Genomic DNA, 17,326 nt, shown 5'->3' with positions numbered 1-17,326 from the left:
ATGGTGAAAATGTCTAATAAATCATGGATGGAACACGGATTCACCAAGATCAACAAGATGTTGGTCGTTCCTCACAGCCGGATATTTTTTTTATGATTTCAATAGTTTTTTATTTTTTTGCTAAGCAAGAAAGGAAATTATATTAAAATTGTAAAAAGTATACAATAGGGAGATCCCTAGCGAATTACAGAGCGAAATTGATTTCAATAGTTATTTGGTGGGTTTTGGAGTGAGAATGAGGAGTTCTCTCATTCGTAACATTTGAAAGTGATTAGGAGGGAAGAAGTTGTAATTTACAAAAGGTTTAATAAAGAAGATGACATGCCATTTTTATCTAAAAACCTGAGTTATTGTAGCAAATGAAATGCTTTTGAGTATTAAAAAAAGGATAATGTTGAAGTAACATTAAAATGTACATCATGGGGGGCATTTCTAACGTGAATGCATGTCAAAACCATAGATGCTTTCAACAAGATCTTACTCGTATCTTGATGAAAGCATCTATGGTTCTGACACACATCCACGTCCGAAATGTCCCCCATGATGTATATTTCAATGTTACTCCAACACGACTCTTAAAAAAATGTGGCCCTTTTTTTTGCCATTTTCATAATCCTATGAAATTTTTATTCTAAATGTCCATAAAACAAACAAGGAATAACTAAGCACAAAAAGAAAAGAAAAGAGAAAAAAAAAAAAAAAGCAGGACACATGAAATTTAACTTGGAAAACATTTTGTTATGAAAGAAAAAAATCACGGGACAATCTCCAAAATTCTCCACGATAAAATAATGGGAATACAATGATGTTTCTATTCTCTATCAAAACTACAGGAAACAATCTTCACCTTAGGAATGGTGGTTTACAACAAAGAAGAGAAACTAAATTACCTCAAGTTTCTGTTGGGGATTAAAGCTTCTAAAACACCTTAAAAAGAGTACATGTTTCTCTTCTTCTTCTTCTTCTTTAAGATGAAGGATACTTCAAATAGATTTGGTGGAGTTTCTCATTCTCTACAGTATCCTCTTTCTTTCTTGCTTCCCTAGAAATACACTAACTTGGGATGATAACCTGTAGTCTAATACACATATGTGTTTAATACCCTATATATACACCATGTGAGTCCCACATCCCCATTTATTACGAGAGGAGGGGAAAAACCTCACCAAACGTCAATGAATGGAGTTATGTCTCGTCTGTCTGTGTCTTTACTGGTTCTCTTTCATTTAATCCTACATCACAGTTAAGAGTAGAGCTGCCTACATTAAAAAACTTAAAGAAGCCATTAATTAGCTCAGTCTCTACTATCAACCTGAGTCTAAGATATATCCATAAATACTGTAGAAGCCCATGGGCCTAACTCATTTGTGAGAATTTCCCCAGATTTATATATGGCTCACACTCCCCCCCTTGCATGTAACGTGTCTCCTTGTAGTTACCCGCTCTGATACCATGTAGAAGCTCATAGGTCTAATTCATCCTCACAAAACTGGCTTGTAAGGTGATGATTGCCCTAAATTTATTTATAACCCAAAATTATGATACCCAACATGGGACTATCACTCACAAATATAAAACAAGTTATACCATGGTTTCAAAACTCGTCTGAGACCGAGACATATCACCCTAGTCGTCTAGGTATTAGGCATGTGTATGGACAAACAAGTTAATTTTTCGGATGAGATTTAAAACCCCGCGTTCATTTTTCAAATTTTTGAATGAGATGTCTCAAATGTATTGAAAAACTCATCCTAGACGACTTGGTATCTGGCATGGACGAGAGGAGACGCGAAACCGAGTTTTAAAACCATAATCTTATCAAGTAAATATGTTTGATTTGAATTATACAATCTGATTCTTTACCCAAAATCCAGTTCTAGAGTCCAATGTTACATGGATTTAATTTACAAAATTATAGTTGGCAATTCTTCCTTAATCAAACAAAGAAATTTAATTTTCCAAAACAACATTTTCCACCAGGAACACTTGACCATTATAATAGAAGTGAACTTCTATTCTCAATTGGAGAACGATATTAGATATCTCTGCTTATTGTGTCTAATTTCTCAACTGAGATACAAAGATGGAAGCCCTCGCCGTGTCGCCGCTTTCTAAACCATTAATCATCTGCGCAACTAACGTGTTTCCAATTAACGCCGTTAGTAACAGAAGCTCTCTAAGTTTCCTCTACTCCCACTCTGTCCTCCCTACATTCAAATGTTCCACCACCATTGCTACTCCATCATTAAGTATCTATCTCTCTCTCTCTCTCAATACTTTTTCTTCCAGATCTCCATTTATCAAATCTAATCATGTTTATCTGATCTATATGGTTCGATTTCAAGCTAACGATGCAGCGAAGTTCGTTGAAGCTTCGAAGAACTTCAACCTTCTACCACTGTTTCGCTGCTTATTCTCTGATAATTTGACGCCAGTACTTGCTTATCGTTGTCTAGTTAAAGAAGAAGATCGAGATACTCCAAGCTTTCTGATCGATTCGTTTGGAGAAGGTTTTCGAGAATCGATTTTAGTAAGTTTATCCTATTTTGTTTTGAATTTATTTCTTATTTTGAATTTCTTCTTTTATGTGACTTTCAGTTAATTGTGTTAGGGACGTTATAGTGTGGTGGGAGATCAACCAATGATGGAGATAGTAGCGAAGCAGAATCGGGTGATAATTATGGATCACGAGGAAGGACGAAGGACAGAAGAGTTTGTGGATGATCCAATGGTGATTCCTCAGAGAATCATGGAAGGATGGATTCCACAACATAACGAAGAGCTTCCAGATTTCTTTTGCGGTAAGATCATTATTAATCTTCTTTTCTGAACGTAGATGATGTTTATCAACTTTAATGGTGGGCTGATCCACATAATGCAATTTGATTGTCCTGATTGGTGATTTTTAGCCATTTGATTTGAGTATCTGGATAAACTTAAATCCAAGAGCCAGAAATCATCAATGGGACAATTTTTTCTTTTTTGTGCTAATGCTGGAGTGACACTGGAATTACTGCAATTTTTACATTTCTGACGTGGAATTACCGCAGTAAATCTAATGCCTCTCCCAGCACCACTCTTTGTTTTTTTTGGGTGTTGGTCCACTCAGAGGTGGGCCAAATATTTATGAGCTAGTCGCTTGTTCATGGCACTCGTCTCTATCTCCGTATGGAAAAAAAAAAAAGTAAACACAACAAATGTTCACTTTGCGCCATGTGGCATATTCTATATGATTGATTAGGATTAAAGATTTCACTTATTTAGGGTATATTTGATTGCATGGAAATCCATGGAAAATAAGTAGGTGAAAAAATAAGTTACGCGCACTTGATTGCATCCTGAAAATATCAGGAAAAAAAATCCAAGAGAAAAATAAGAGAAGAGAGAGAGAGAGAGAGAGAGATATGTGGAGTGAAGTGGCAATGGACGGAGCTAAAGAAGAAGAGAATGAGGAGATGAGCCAGGGGCAGAGATGAAGGCAAGGAAAAGAATAAGAAGGAGAGAGAGAGAGAGAGAGTGAGAGAGAGAGAGAGAGAGAGAGAGAGAGAGATGTGGAGTGAAGTGAGAGAGGATGGAGCTAAAAAGGAAGAAGATGAGGAAAGAGAGGTGGAGTGAAGTGGCGACCGAAAGAGTTGAAGAAGGGGAAGAGGAGGAGGACATGAACCAAGGGCGGAAGTGAAGACAAGGAAAATAATAAGGAGAGAGAGAAAGAGAGAGGTAGCGTTGACGTGACATCACTGATGTTAACCACAATCAATGTTGATGTTGGTGGCGGAGGTGATGGTGGGAGGGGAAATAAGAAGAAGAGAGGCGGGTTTTTTTTAGGGTGGATTTTATTTTCTTAGGATTTCATTTTTTCATGGGATAAGGTGAGAAAATGGAATCTAGTATTGGGTGGACTTTTTTAAGAAGGCGGAAATTTAATTTCCTTAAAAATTTTCAATCAATTGCATGGAACTTGTGATTTTTCATGTATAGTCAAACATACCCTTAAGTCTTTCAATGGATAATTGATTATATTATTATGATTTAGACGTGCTTGATTGACGCTCTTGACATGACAATGCACAAAATCATGGATTTTTTTTTTGGATGCACTAGGAAAAGGATTTATGATTCCATACCCATGCCACGTCAAAAGCATCAACCAATTGTGTGAGCTTATCATTAGTATATTATTATAAGAATAACGATTATATTAGATTAGAATGTGGATAAAATTGTAGAATCATATATTCGAATAGTTATGATCCATACATCAAAGTTTCTATCCCAATAATTTCTTAGTCAAATTTGCATGTGCTAGTCCTTTCTAGAGTTAAAGGTGTGAAAGAAGAAAGACAATAAAATAGATGTGCAACTTGGTTCGATTTGGTTAGGTTTGAGGTCAAATTGGAACCAAATCAACATAGGTTGATTCCACTAATAACAATCAGAACTAAACTAAATTCCAGTAGAACCAAATCAAATTAAAGTTGGTTCGGTTCTACGGATTGCCAATATTCTATAAATTCTAAATAATATTTTTTAATGAAAAAACAAACATAAAATTTCATACAATAAATCACAAATCTATCCATAAAAAATCATTAGTTTATTCATAAAAGATCACTAATCTATGTCCTAACTTAAAAAAAAAAAAAAAAAAATCCATAATAATTATTATATATATATATGGGTCAGGTTCAAGGGCCATATGAGAAAACATATGAGAAAACTTTCGTTTTTCAAAATAAGGGTTAGAGGTTTTGGATTGAACTGATTTTTTGCAAGGATGGTCACTATGATGAGAAGATCATCCTCACAAAAAATCAGCTCAATCAGAAACTTATAAATCCATCAAAAGTGATTTACAAATTAGTGATAAAAATTGGTAAAAAATCGACGGTCCACATTCTAAATCACTTTTAATGGAGTTAGAAGTTTCAGATTGGGCTGATTTTTTTTTTTTTGGATGATCTTCCCATCATAGAGATCATCCTCACAAAAAATCAGCTCAATCCAAAATTTCTAACCCATATTTTAAAATTTTATTTACCGTCGAAAGTTTTCTCATATGGCCCTTGAACTTGACCCTATATATATATATATATATATACTTATTTCATAAGAGTTCAGTTCTATACAAGCTTGATCCGAGAGTCGAACCAAATTGATCGATTCACCATTTTCGTAACTCGAAACCGATCTGCAACTTATTCCAAACCACCCAAAAACTACCAATTTGGTTCGGTTCTCAGTTTGAACTAGATCAAATTGCACCCCTACAATAAAGTTAGAAGGGTATTATTAGAAAAATGAGAGAAAGAGAAAGACAATATATAAAATTGAAGGGGTATTCTTGAAAAGGTATAAAATTAAAAATTATTTTCGAGATTTATGGCAAGATTAAATCCCAACTCCTCTTTATACAACAATAATAATTGAGATAAGGGGGGAGAGAGAGAGAGAACCCGACGTCTTGGTTTATTATATAAGTATTATATAATCTGATATTTGATAAGATATTCAAATTTAAATATTGATTTAGAGCATTTGACAGATTTTATATTAGTATTTGGATGTTAGATTATTTATTTATTTTTGGAGTGGGATACTAACATATTCCATCTCTCTCTCTCTCTCTCTCTCTCTCTCTCTCTCTCTCTCTCTCTCTCTCTCTATATATATATATATATATATATATATATATATATATATATATATAGGGTCCCGTTCGCCACCCTTAGTTTTACCACACACTTTAACAAACGCGTTTTGTCTTACATGGGTTAGAAGTTTCGGAATGAGCTGATTTTTGGTGAGGATGATCTCTATGGTGAGGAGATCATCCTCACCAAAAATCAGCTCATTCCAAAACTTCTAACCCCATCAAAATTGATTTACAAAAAATGGACGGTCCACGATTTTTCAACGTGTAAACATGGGGCTAAACATTTCGGAATGGGCTGATTTTTGGGGAGGATGATCTTTTAATCATAGAGATCATCCTCACCAAAAATCAACTCATTCCAAAACTTCTAACCCATGTAGGACAAAAAACGTTTGTTAAAGTGTGTGGTAAAACTTAGGGTGCTGAACATTTCCCATATATATATATATATATATATATATGGGTCCCGTTCAACACCCTAAGCTTTACCACACACTTTAACAAACATGTTTTGTCTTACATGGGTTAGAAGTTTTGGAATGGGCTGATTTTTGGTGAGGATGATCTCTATGGTGAGGAGATCATCCTCACCAAAAATCAACTCATTCCAAAACTTCTAACCCCATCAAAAATGATTTACAAAAAATTGACGGTCCACGATTTTTCAATGTGTAAACATGAGGCTAAACATTTCGGAATGGGCTGATTTTTGGGGAGGATGATCTTCTAATCATAGAGATCATCCTCACCAAAAATCAGCCCATTCCAAAACTTCTAACCCATATAGGGAAATATTCAGCACCCTAAGTTTTACCACACACTTTAACAAACGTTTTTTGTCCTACATGGGTTAGAAGTTTTGGAATGGGCTGATTTTTGATGAGGATGATCTCTATGATTAGAAGATCATCCTCCCCAAAAATCAGCCCATTCTGAAATGTTTAGCCCCATGTTTACACGTTGAAAAATCGTGAACCGTCCATTTTTTGTAAACCATTTTTTATGGGGTTAGAAGTTTTGGAATGAGCTGATTTTTGGTGAGGATGATCTCCTCATCATAGAGATCATCCTCACCAAAAATCAGCCCATTCCAAAACTTCTAACCCGTGTAAGACAAAACACGTTTGTTAAAGTGTGTGGTAAAACTTAGGGCATATATATATGAGTAGCGTTCAATGGCCAACAGTTTGGCAAACATTTTGGCAAACACATTTTTCAAAACATGGGTTAGAGGTCTTGGAATGGGCTGATTTTTGGTGAGGATGATCTCTATGGTGAGGAGATCATCATCACCAAAATCAGCCCATTCCAAAACTTCTAACCTCATCAAAAATGGTTTACAAAAAATGGACGGTTCACGATTTTTCAACTTGTAAAATGGGCTAGAAGTTTTGGAATGAGCTGATTTTTGGTGAGGATGATCTCCTCACCGTAGAGATCATCCTCACCAAAAATCAGCCCATTCCAAGACCTCTAACCCATGTTTTGAAAAAGTGTTTGCCAAAATGTTTGCCAAACTGTTGGCCACGGATAGGGACCCTATATATATATATATATATATATGGGTCCCATTTAGCAACAAACATTTTGGCAAAACATTTTTCAAAACATGGGTTAGAGGTTTTGGAATGGACTGATTTTTGGTGAGGATGATCTCTACAGTAAGAAGATCATTCTCACAAAAAATCAGCCCATTCCAAAACTTCTAGCCCCATGTTTACAAGTTGAAAAATTGTGGACCATCTATTTTTTGTAAACCATTTTTGATGGGTTAGAAGTTTTGGAATGGGCTGATTTTTGGTGATGATAATCTCCTCACCGTAGAGATCATCCTCACCAAAAATCAACCCATTCCAAAACCTCTAACCCATATTTTGAAAAATGTTTTGCCAAAATGTTTGTTGCTGAACATTTCCATATATATATATGGGTCAGGTTCAAGGGCCATATGAGAAAACATATGTAAAAACTTTCGTTTTTAATAAAATTTTAAAATATGGGTTAGAAATTTTGGATTGAGCTGATTTTTTGTGAGGATGATCTCTATGATGGGAAGATCATCTGAAAAAAGAAATCAGCCCAATCTAAAACTTCTAACCCCATTAAAAGTGATTTAGAATGTGGACCATCGATTTTTTACCAATTTTTATCACTAATTTGTAAATCACTTTTGATGGATTTAGAAGTTTCTGATTGAGCTGATTTTTTGTGAGGATGATCTTTTCATCATAATGACCATCCTTGCAAAAAATCAGCTCAATCCAAAACCTCTAACACTTAGTTTGAAAAACGAAAGTTTTTTCATATGTTTTTTCATATGGCCCTTGAACCACCCCTATATATATATATATATATATATATATATATGTTTTTTTTTTTTTTTTTTTTGAGAAATAGTCCCCCAGTTTTCAAATTGGTGACATGACTTAGGTTTTGTTGGATTTTGGTTTAATACTTGGATATTAGATATTTCTTTTGGAGTTGAATATTAACATATTCGATCTTATTAATATCTATTGACAGCCCTCGTTTCAATCATGTATGGATTCATTTCTTTTATTATTTAGGCATACCGTCCACATTTTGGTCAATATTAGAAATAGTCCCGTATTTTCAAATTGATGACATGCCCCTTTGACTTAGTTTTTGCATAAGAGATTTATATAAAACAAACTAAGTTCCCATACACCTTCAACCTTTGGCTAAAATATTTGATTTTGTCCTAGAAACATGTTTCAATCATTTACTCTAGGGTAAATTATTTTTAACCTATTCAACCTCATATGATAATCTATCGTAAAAATCATCGATTTTTCTACCCCAAAAGTCCATCCACATCCAAGAATCCTATTTTGTTCTTGGGGTATGAAGGAGATAGAATCTTATTGAAAATTAGATTCATCTTCAAGTTTACCTAAGGGTAAACATTTTTTAAACTATTCAATCTCATCTTTGGTCTTAAATGCCAAGTAAACTCATGATTTTCGATTTAAAAACACATTCTCGTACTTCATTAAAAATTTATCTTGCTCTTGAGATTTGAAAAATATGAAATCTAGCTGTTAAAGAAAAGGGTAAAAACTTTACCCTAAATTTTATTGAAGATGATTCACTTAGGAGAGAAAATCAAAGTGCTTTGACTAGGGGTTGATGATGAAGACATTTATGATAGTCTCTAATAGAAGTCATAATTTGTAAATATGGCTTATCTCTAAATTTGTTAAAAATGTATGTAAAATTAGTTTTTTCTACAAGCATGTTTAAACGACCTTTCTTTGGGATTTGCTTGTTATGAGTTTGGAATCCACTTGTGCATGTTTAGATCCTTTTATGTTGAAAGTTGAATGCATGTCTAGCAAAAGGCCTGGTAAAAGGGCTAAGAAAGTGTGATTGAGACATGTCCTCCACATTTTTTCTGATTATTTACGAAATCCATTATGTTTTCAAATTGATAGCACATCTCTTGAGTTCAGTCTTTTCAGAGGAACTAATGAAACTGACCTCCATACCATCATGCCCAAGGGCGGAGCTAGTAAGGAGCTGGTGGGGGCAATTGCCCTCACAGAAGTTTGAGACACTTATATTTTCAATTAATTACATGCCCCATTTGTTCACCTTCTTTCAATTTGTGTTGATGACATTGCCTATTACCTCTTGACTGGGCCTGACCTTCTCATATACTACTTGGAAATGACCTAAATATCATTTTCTTCAACTTGTAATAAAAAACCTTTAAATTTCTCTTTAAAACCATTTATCTTTAAGTTCTTCAACTATACTACTAACCATAGTTTGCCCCCACTACAAGAAAATCTTGGCTTCTTCCCTAATCATGCCCTAGATGAAAACCTTGTCTTCAATCTTTGGAGTGAAAAAATTTTGTCCCCACATCATCAATTTTAAGAATCTATCTCTTTCAAACTCAAAGACAAGATAAGATTTTTGAGGAGGTAGTAGTTGAAAGTAATTTTCAATAGAATGATAAAGAGTTCATTGCATGAGATTAAGATAAGATTGAAAATGATTGATCGAACATGAGGTTGAATTAGTTACAAATGACTAACTCTCAGAGATTGATGTAATCACTTTATAAGAAATGGCTTACCCAATTAAATCAAAATCCCTAACATGCATGATAGCACATGTTTTAAGAAGAAACACGTTAAAAATCTATAATTTTATACTATAAAAAGCTGTTGATAGCTTTCAAACTCTGTAGAGGATTTGTCTTCAACTGAGTGCCCACTGAAGTACTACTTCATAGTTACCATCAAGCCCGTGGCCTAGCTAAAGGTATCATTGGTCTAACTTAGCCAATCAATTTACTAGGAATAATGCATCAGACTAATTGGTGCGACTTATTCCTAAAATTCGCATTAAAGACTTATTTTTACTATTACAATGTGAGAATGATGGGTAATACTTACAATAATCTTTGTAACTAATTTTTTTAAATTATAAAAATGCCATTATTTTTTTGATTCGTAAACTATTTTTAATAAGTTCAATAACTTGGTGCTTGGCGGGATTTGAACCCATCTGATATCACCCAAAGACTTTACCAAATTGTTTCTTATCTCTATATGGTAATTACTATTGAGTGTGTTATCTTTCTAACAAGGAAATAACCTGCAATTGGAAAATCGATCTTTCAATTTTTGCACAAGCGCAAAATTGAAATTCCCAAAACATGATTTTGAGAAATCGGACAAGATGAAAATTATGGGATTTTTTTCACATAACTTATTTGATTACATGGGAAATTTGCTGGAAAAATAAGAAGGCAATTGTATGATTACACATTTATTCAAAAAATCATTTTTTTAAAGAAATAAAATCTGACCCAAAACTCCAAGGCAAATGATTTCCTCCCCAGGTCAGGAAATCCTCATGTTACTTGCTCCCAAAAAATTAAAATCATCGCTCACTTTGACATTTCCCAAAGTACAATCAAATTTCAATTAATATTTTACTGAAAATTAATTTTCTCTGAATAATTTTCTCAAGAAATAATCTTTTTTTTCTTTAGAAAACATTTTCTTCATAATCATCACATCCCATGGTGATCTTTTTACTTCTCATCTTTCATTTTTCACCATACCTGTAGAAATGATTTTGGGGGAAAACACGTAGTTTTCAAACAGAGCCTAAGCTGAAAATTCGCTTTTCGTTATAAATTGGTTCGTTTTACAAATGTCACTCAATTCAAACCTTCGTCAGCGGAGAGACAGCAAAAAGCAAGACTACCTGTTTGTAGTTCTCTGATTCAAGACTCCAAGGCCACCATTCTGTAACGCTCTCAACCATGGAAACCCTAGCCGTTTCACACCGTTTGTTTCCGTCATCTCCCCGTCTATTTCCAGCGTTTACCGTTAACGCTGTTGGCCGCAGAAGTTCATGCTCTCTCAGTTTCTTCAACTCCCGTTCATCTCTTCCTACTTTGAAATGCTCAGCTCTATCTGCTTCGCCAACAGGTCTCTCTCTAAATCTGCGTCGTTATTGGGTAAAATGGAGAAAATTATGAAAATTTTACTTTTTTCTGATTTTTCTTGTTCGATTTCTCTAGTTGATGATGCTGTGAGGTTCGCAGAAGCTTCGAAGAATGGAAATTTAATTCCTCTCTATCGTTGCATATTTTCTGACCACTTGACGCCTGTTCTTGCTTATCGGTGCCTGGTTAAAGAAGATGATAGAGAGGCGCCAAGTTTTCTGTTTGAATCGGTCGAACAAGGGTACCGAGCTACAAATGTTGTAAGCCTTGGTTCTTTTATTTTATTGGGTTCTTTTGTTTATTTGAAAATTTGGGGTTTTTTTTTTTCTTTTGGGTTTTTGTTAAATGGATTTTTAGTTTAATAGGGACGGTATAGTGTGATTGGGGCTCAGCCGACAATGGAAATTGTGGCGAAAGGCAATTTTGTTACAATTATGGACCATGAAGAGGAACGTAGGACTGAGGAAATTGTTGAGGATCCAATGGTTATTCCTCGGAGAATAATGGAGGGATGGAGTCCCCAACTTATTGATGAGCTTCCAGATGCATTTTGTGGTAAGGGGACTGGATCGATAACTTATTTCTTGCATTGTAAAATCCCATTACATGTAATTCAAAACACATAAGGACAATTACTCATAGATTTACGGCCCAATTTCAATTTTAAACCTTTGCATGCTTGTTTTGATTTGAATCCAATAATCCCTTTTTGAATGCATGTGCATGGAAGGGTGTGTTAGCCTGGATGGATCTATTGATCATGGGTTATTTGGGTTTTCATACTTAGTTGGGTGAAGGGCTTAATTCAGAGGGTTAGGTTGTTTGGGTAATTGCCCAGTGATGGATTGATGATACTCTTCATCTGATTTCTTTGTTCATTAGGTTCTCCAATTTTTATAGATAAAATCTTTGATATAACATATTAAGTTTCTTGTGAATTATTGCAATGAATAACTCGCATGGAGCTGACACATAGAAAAATTGGGGTGTACTAAATGCAATGCTCACATCTTGTGCATCTTTAGCCATAGACAATACTTAAAATATATTTTATAATTAGCTTAGACATCTTTCTATATTACATTTAAAATCTCTCGGTATATACATTAATTTTTTTATGTTGTAAATTCACTACAAAGATTTCCTTGAGATGTAGTTGGAGGGAAAATGCTCCTTTTTTTCACTCATGTACAGTTAGTATAAAAATTCTCTCCCAATATTTCTTCTCATGTACCAATATTAGTTATAAAACCTTGAAAACCATTTATGTATGGTCAGTGTCATTTTGAACAGGTGGATGGGTGGGGTATTTCTCATATGATACCGTGCGGTATGTGGAAAGGAAAAAGCTTCCATTCTCAAGTGCACCTATGGATGATAGAAACCTTGCAGATGTTCATCTAGGCCTTTATGATGACGTGATAGTGTTTGATCATGTGGAGAAGGTAGTTTATCTTTTGGCCCATCGACCGTATTTAAGTTATTACAGAAGACTAAAATTCAAGTTGGATATTTTTTTTTTTTCCATTTATCACTTATCGTGCTCAATGTGATTGTATTGGATAAGATGTGTTTTTTATTTTTATTTTTTATAAATGTGATAGGGTGTCACCACCCCCTTTGGAAGTGGGACTAATCCCTACGGATGCACCCTGCCACCGCAAATAGCCATATTAGGTAAAGTCAGGGGGTGGGGAGGCTCAATCTCAGAGCACACCCAGGTCGATGAACCACTGTTCCATCACTCAAGTGGTTAAAGAATCCATGTCAAACATCTTTATTTGGCACACATTTCTCATGGTCATTGATGGTATTGTCTTAGGTTATTAGTCCCTTTTTTTTCAGCCTAACCTATGCTTTAATTATTGTTCCTTTATCCTTTTACAATTTTCCAGAAATTTAGCTAATATAGAACTGAGGAAAGCATATGTTGAGATTTCTCGTGCTGGGAAATTCCCATGAATAAATTGTGACATTAATTTGTTGTAGCTTTGAGTGTTTTTTCCTTTTTCAAATGGTATGAGGTTTTGCTTATTCATTCAACTGAGGTATTGTTGACTATTCTCTTTTTTCTTCAGAAAGCCTATGTGATTCACTGGGTGCGGCTAGATCGGTATTCTTCAGTTGAGGAAGCCTATGACGATGGAATGAACCGGTTAGCACGTTTAGTTGCTAGAGTACAAGATATAGATATGTGAGTTGATCGTTTATACCCATGTTCCTTTTCCTAATTACCGTTTTTAACATTAGTTTCCTTTGAGCAGCAACTTACTGCATTAATTTGGTTGTATACTGTTAGCCCAAGGTTATCTTCTGGTTCTGTGAAATTCTATACTAGTCTTTTTGGTACTTCATTGAACAAGTCATCGATGACAAGTGAAGCATACAAGAAGGCTGTACTGCAGGCAAAGGAACATATTCTGGCAGGAGATATATTCCAGATTGTGTTAAGTCAACGTTTTGAGCGCCGAACATTTGCAGACCCGTTTGAAGTATACAGAGCATTAAGAGTTGTGAACCCAAGTCCATATATGACTTATTTACAAGTATGTTTGTTGTCTACCGTTTTCTATAATTTGGAAAAACTTACAAGTGTCATGCCTGAGTAATTTAGTTTATATTGTACATGTACTCTATTTTCCTTTTCTGCTTGTCTATATTGCGATTTTGGGTAGTGGTTTTCCTGATTTCTATTATATTTCTTTCTCAATCAGGCCAGAGGATGCATTTTGGTGGCTTCAAGCCCAGAAATTCTTACTCGTGTGAAGAAGGTGAACTGATGCTACTGCTTATGATACTACTGTGTTTCAAGACCCTAATTGACGTTCTCATTCGATCTGAGAGTTGGCCTTCCATGCACTATACATGACCTAGTTTTGGCTATTTCTTATCGTGTTATTATTCTTAGGGGTTCTAGATCTTGCACATAATGGCGTTCACTTGTGGTTTAGTATTGGTACTAAACAGTTTGGTTTACAATTGTATTGCATGTTTTCCTTCCACCTTCATTTTCTTGATATAATGGCATTAAAAAACAATAACAATGTGCTCTGTTTGTGTTTACAGACGAAGATTACTAACCGACCGCTTGCTGGGACCGTTAGAAGGGGGAAGTCAGACAAGGAGGATGAAATGATGGAAAAGCAGCTTCTGAATGATGAAAAACAATGTGCTGAGCATACTATGCTGGTTGATTTGGGACGTAATGATGTCGGAAAGGTTCTTTTCGTTTTTTTTTTTTTTTTTAAATATTTGAAATCATATTTAACTCATCCTAGTCTTTGTCTCATCCCCCATACCCTCTTCCCTCTCCAATCTATTTAATTCAACTTGCAAAGTAATGCTAAGTTTGGCATATTATTTTTCACTTAATAGGATGCATATTTGAGATCTCAGTGAGAGCTTTCTTATTTTGTATCGCAATTATGGCGTTTCAAAACATCTGATTGGTTGTTCTACAAATATATTTATCTTAGGGATGGTTCGTGTTCCTCTTCAACACATCCACCCAAAAGATAATACAGAACTTCCCTAGGTGATAGTATTTCCTTAAGCAGATGGTATAAGGTCTCTTTTGAAAGCATGAAAAAAATAGCGAAAACCCATATCAATGTATGATCACAAGAGGTGTGGGTTCATTGTACATAGTACAGATAATCTCTGGGTACTTGTTCTTTTTGTGTGAAGTCTGTGCAGATGTATGAGGCCAACATTCGATGATAAGAATGATAATTGTACCATGTTTGCAGGGCTAGGTTAACTCGTGAAAGAATATTACCTAAAAAAAAACTTGTGAAAGGATATTAAACACAGGTGCTTGGGACTTTGATTTGGCACAACCAGTAATCTGGGGCCCTCCAGTTAACACTTAATTCATGCTCATGTTATCTACTTATGTGTTCTGTATTCTATTATTTAATCCATATTCCATTTTCTTCCTTTAACTGTATCATTAGATATTATACTTTGAAAAGTGATATGAATGACAAGAACTTGTATCTAAATGGCCTATTGCTGCAGGTCTCAAAACCTGGTTCTGTGAAGGTGGAGAAACTGATGAATATTGAACGTTACTCCCATGTGATGCACATCAGCTCCACAGTGAGAATATCTGCCTTCTGTTCTATTTGTGGATCAATTTTGACACAATTAAACTAATTTGAACTCGTAATTTTTACTACTTAATGAGGTAGGTGCAAGTGCATCACCAATCTCATGTGAATCTCTAAAATATTGCCATAACCATCTTGGCATGGTATAGTAAGATGGTTTCAGGGGGCACCAATGTGATCAACTTTGTACATAGGTGACACTGATTTAACTTAATATTGACTCATTTTGTTTCGTATTGACCAAGTACACACCAAAACTGTGTCTATAATGCTTGATCTAGATAATACCTAATTACAGGTATAAATGATGATGATGTTCATACTGATTTTGATTGGCAGTGATAAAGTATTGAATAATAGTTGCAATTAAACATTCATACTTTTATCATCGACTGAAAATTCATGATGCATGAGGCAATATTTTAAATATGCCTAGCAGGCAAGCACACAATTCTGGTCTGTCTGTCTATGGTTTCTGAATCTTTTGCATTGTTTATGTCATTCTTTTATTTGTTTTTATGTCTAATATGTGCATATATATAGTTCCTCAATCTTTCGAAGGTTTATATGTTAGAGAAAAAGATTTTTCTATATGTACTGGCACAAAGCCCTAAGGATAATCCCATGCCTTTTTGCAGGTTACTGGAGAGTTACTTGATCATCTGACATCCTGGGATGCTCTACGTGCTGCATTGCCCGTTGGAACAGTTAGTGGGGCACCTAAGGTTCAGTAACTGGCCCTATTCAATTTCTCATCTTTGACTTTTCATTATTCAATTTTCTATTCTTCGTATAGTTGGTTGTTTATCTTGAGTAGTCTGAGTTTCCGCCAAGGATACGGAATCTTTGTGCTAGTTACATGGACGAATACTCTAAGCCAGGAAAAATGAGTGGGAAGAAGACATCCTTCCCTGGGTGTTATATACACCTCATGTGCTTTCAGCAAAATCAGGTCACCTAACCATTCCGGTTATTGCATTATTGGACTTTACCCAAGAAATGCCTGCAAATTGGATTTGTTAGTACACCAATCAGACCAATGTGGGGCTCATAAAATGGTGAGTCTGGATATAGGGAGGGAACTTTTTTCCAGTCTAGTCCTGGCTTTAGTATTCTCCTCCCGACAATTTGGCCTTACTTCTGAATTCTCATGGCCATGAACATAGAAATCTAAAGGCCTTAGTCTGAGTTTCTGAATAAATTGTTTCATCTATAAGCCAGTTTATATTTGTATTTAACTTAATCTCCCTCGAGTTCTTTCTTGTTATTTACATTTTTATCTCCTCCAATGCAAAGCAGGTGAAAGCCATGGAGTTGATAGATCAATTGGAAGTCACAAGACGAGGACCATATAGTGGTGGATTTGGGGGTATCTCATTTACTGGTGATATGGACATTGCACTTGCTTTGCGCACCATTGTTTTCCCAACTGGGACGAGTTATGACACAATGTACTCATACAAGGATGTGAACAAACGTCGTGAATGGATTGCTCATCTTCAGTCTGGGGCTGGCATTGTAGCTGACAGTGATCCTGATGATGAGCAAAGAGAGTGCGAGAATAAAGCTGAAGGTCTTGCACGTGCCATTGATCTTGCAGAATCAACATTTGTGAAGAAAGTTTGATGCATCTCCAACTGTCTAGCTTTGTTTTCCATTAGACTTAGAGAGCTCTGCATATACAACTTTGTTTTACCTTTTTTTGTTAGAGTGTTTGTTTTTTACTGTTTGATCAGAGTTGAAATGCCTTCAGTGAAAACAGTGAGGTCAAGCAGATAATCGAAGGAATTCCTTGGTTTTTCTAAATTTTTTCTTAGGGACAACGATCTCTGCTTGAAATTTTCAGACATCTGCACACCATTTGATAAGATCAAATCAGAATTTTATTGCAGGACTATTTAATAAATGAATGAACTTGAACTTGATTTTTGGTGGGTGACATCTTAAATCATGATCAAATTTATTCAAATATTAAGTTTGACAGGTGCTAAAAAGAGATAATTAAATCTAAATTTTTATGAATATAATACAGAATTTTTTGTTTAAATATAGAATATTTATATAATAATA

General features: G+C 35.0%; 1 protein-coding gene across 4 annotated transcripts; it reads left to right on the top strand.

Moving 5' to 3' along the window:
* The first annotated feature begins 2,068 nt into the window (after window positions 1–2,068).
* LOC147399535 (anthranilate synthase alpha subunit 2, chloroplastic-like) lies at window positions 2,069–17,062 on the top strand. 4 transcript variants are annotated; one of them, XM_086444926.1, is made up of 11 exons: window positions 2,069–2,249; window positions 2,346–2,530; window positions 2,612–2,801; window positions 12,438–12,589; window positions 13,223–13,338; window positions 13,444–13,690; window positions 13,859–13,915; window positions 14,211–14,363; window positions 15,165–15,245; window positions 15,895–15,981; window positions 16,556–17,062. In XM_086444926.1, exons 1-11 carry the CDS (start codon window positions 2,084–2,086, stop codon window positions 16,880–16,882), a joined length of 1,761 nt encoding a protein of 586 aa, XP_086301052.1. In that variant the 5' UTR covers window positions 2,069–2,083; the 3' UTR covers window positions 16,883–17,062. The 4 variants fall into 4 exon arrangements, with proteins under 4 accessions (XP_086301052.1, XP_086301053.1, XP_086301051.1 ...); XM_086444925.1 differs by lacking the exons at window positions 2,069–2,249; window positions 2,346–2,530; window positions 2,612–2,801 and adding exons at window positions 10,844–11,127; window positions 11,220–11,404; window positions 11,510–11,699; XM_086444927.1 differs by lacking the exons at window positions 2,069–2,249; window positions 2,346–2,530; window positions 2,612–2,801; window positions 15,165–15,245 and adding exons at window positions 10,842–11,127; window positions 11,220–11,404; window positions 11,510–11,699.
* The last annotated feature ends 264 nt before the right edge of the window (window positions 17,063–17,326 follow it).

This window comes from Akebia trifoliata, chromosome 6 (assembly GCF_017979445.1).
Source record: "Akebia trifoliata isolate Shusen 1 chromosome 6, ASM1797944v1, whole genome shotgun sequence".
Classification (NCBI taxonomy): domain Eukaryota; kingdom Viridiplantae; phylum Streptophyta; class Magnoliopsida; order Ranunculales; family Lardizabalaceae; genus Akebia; species Akebia trifoliata.
The sequence above is the reverse complement of the archived record's forward strand: the minus strand, read 5'-3'. Positions and strand labels throughout refer to the sequence as shown.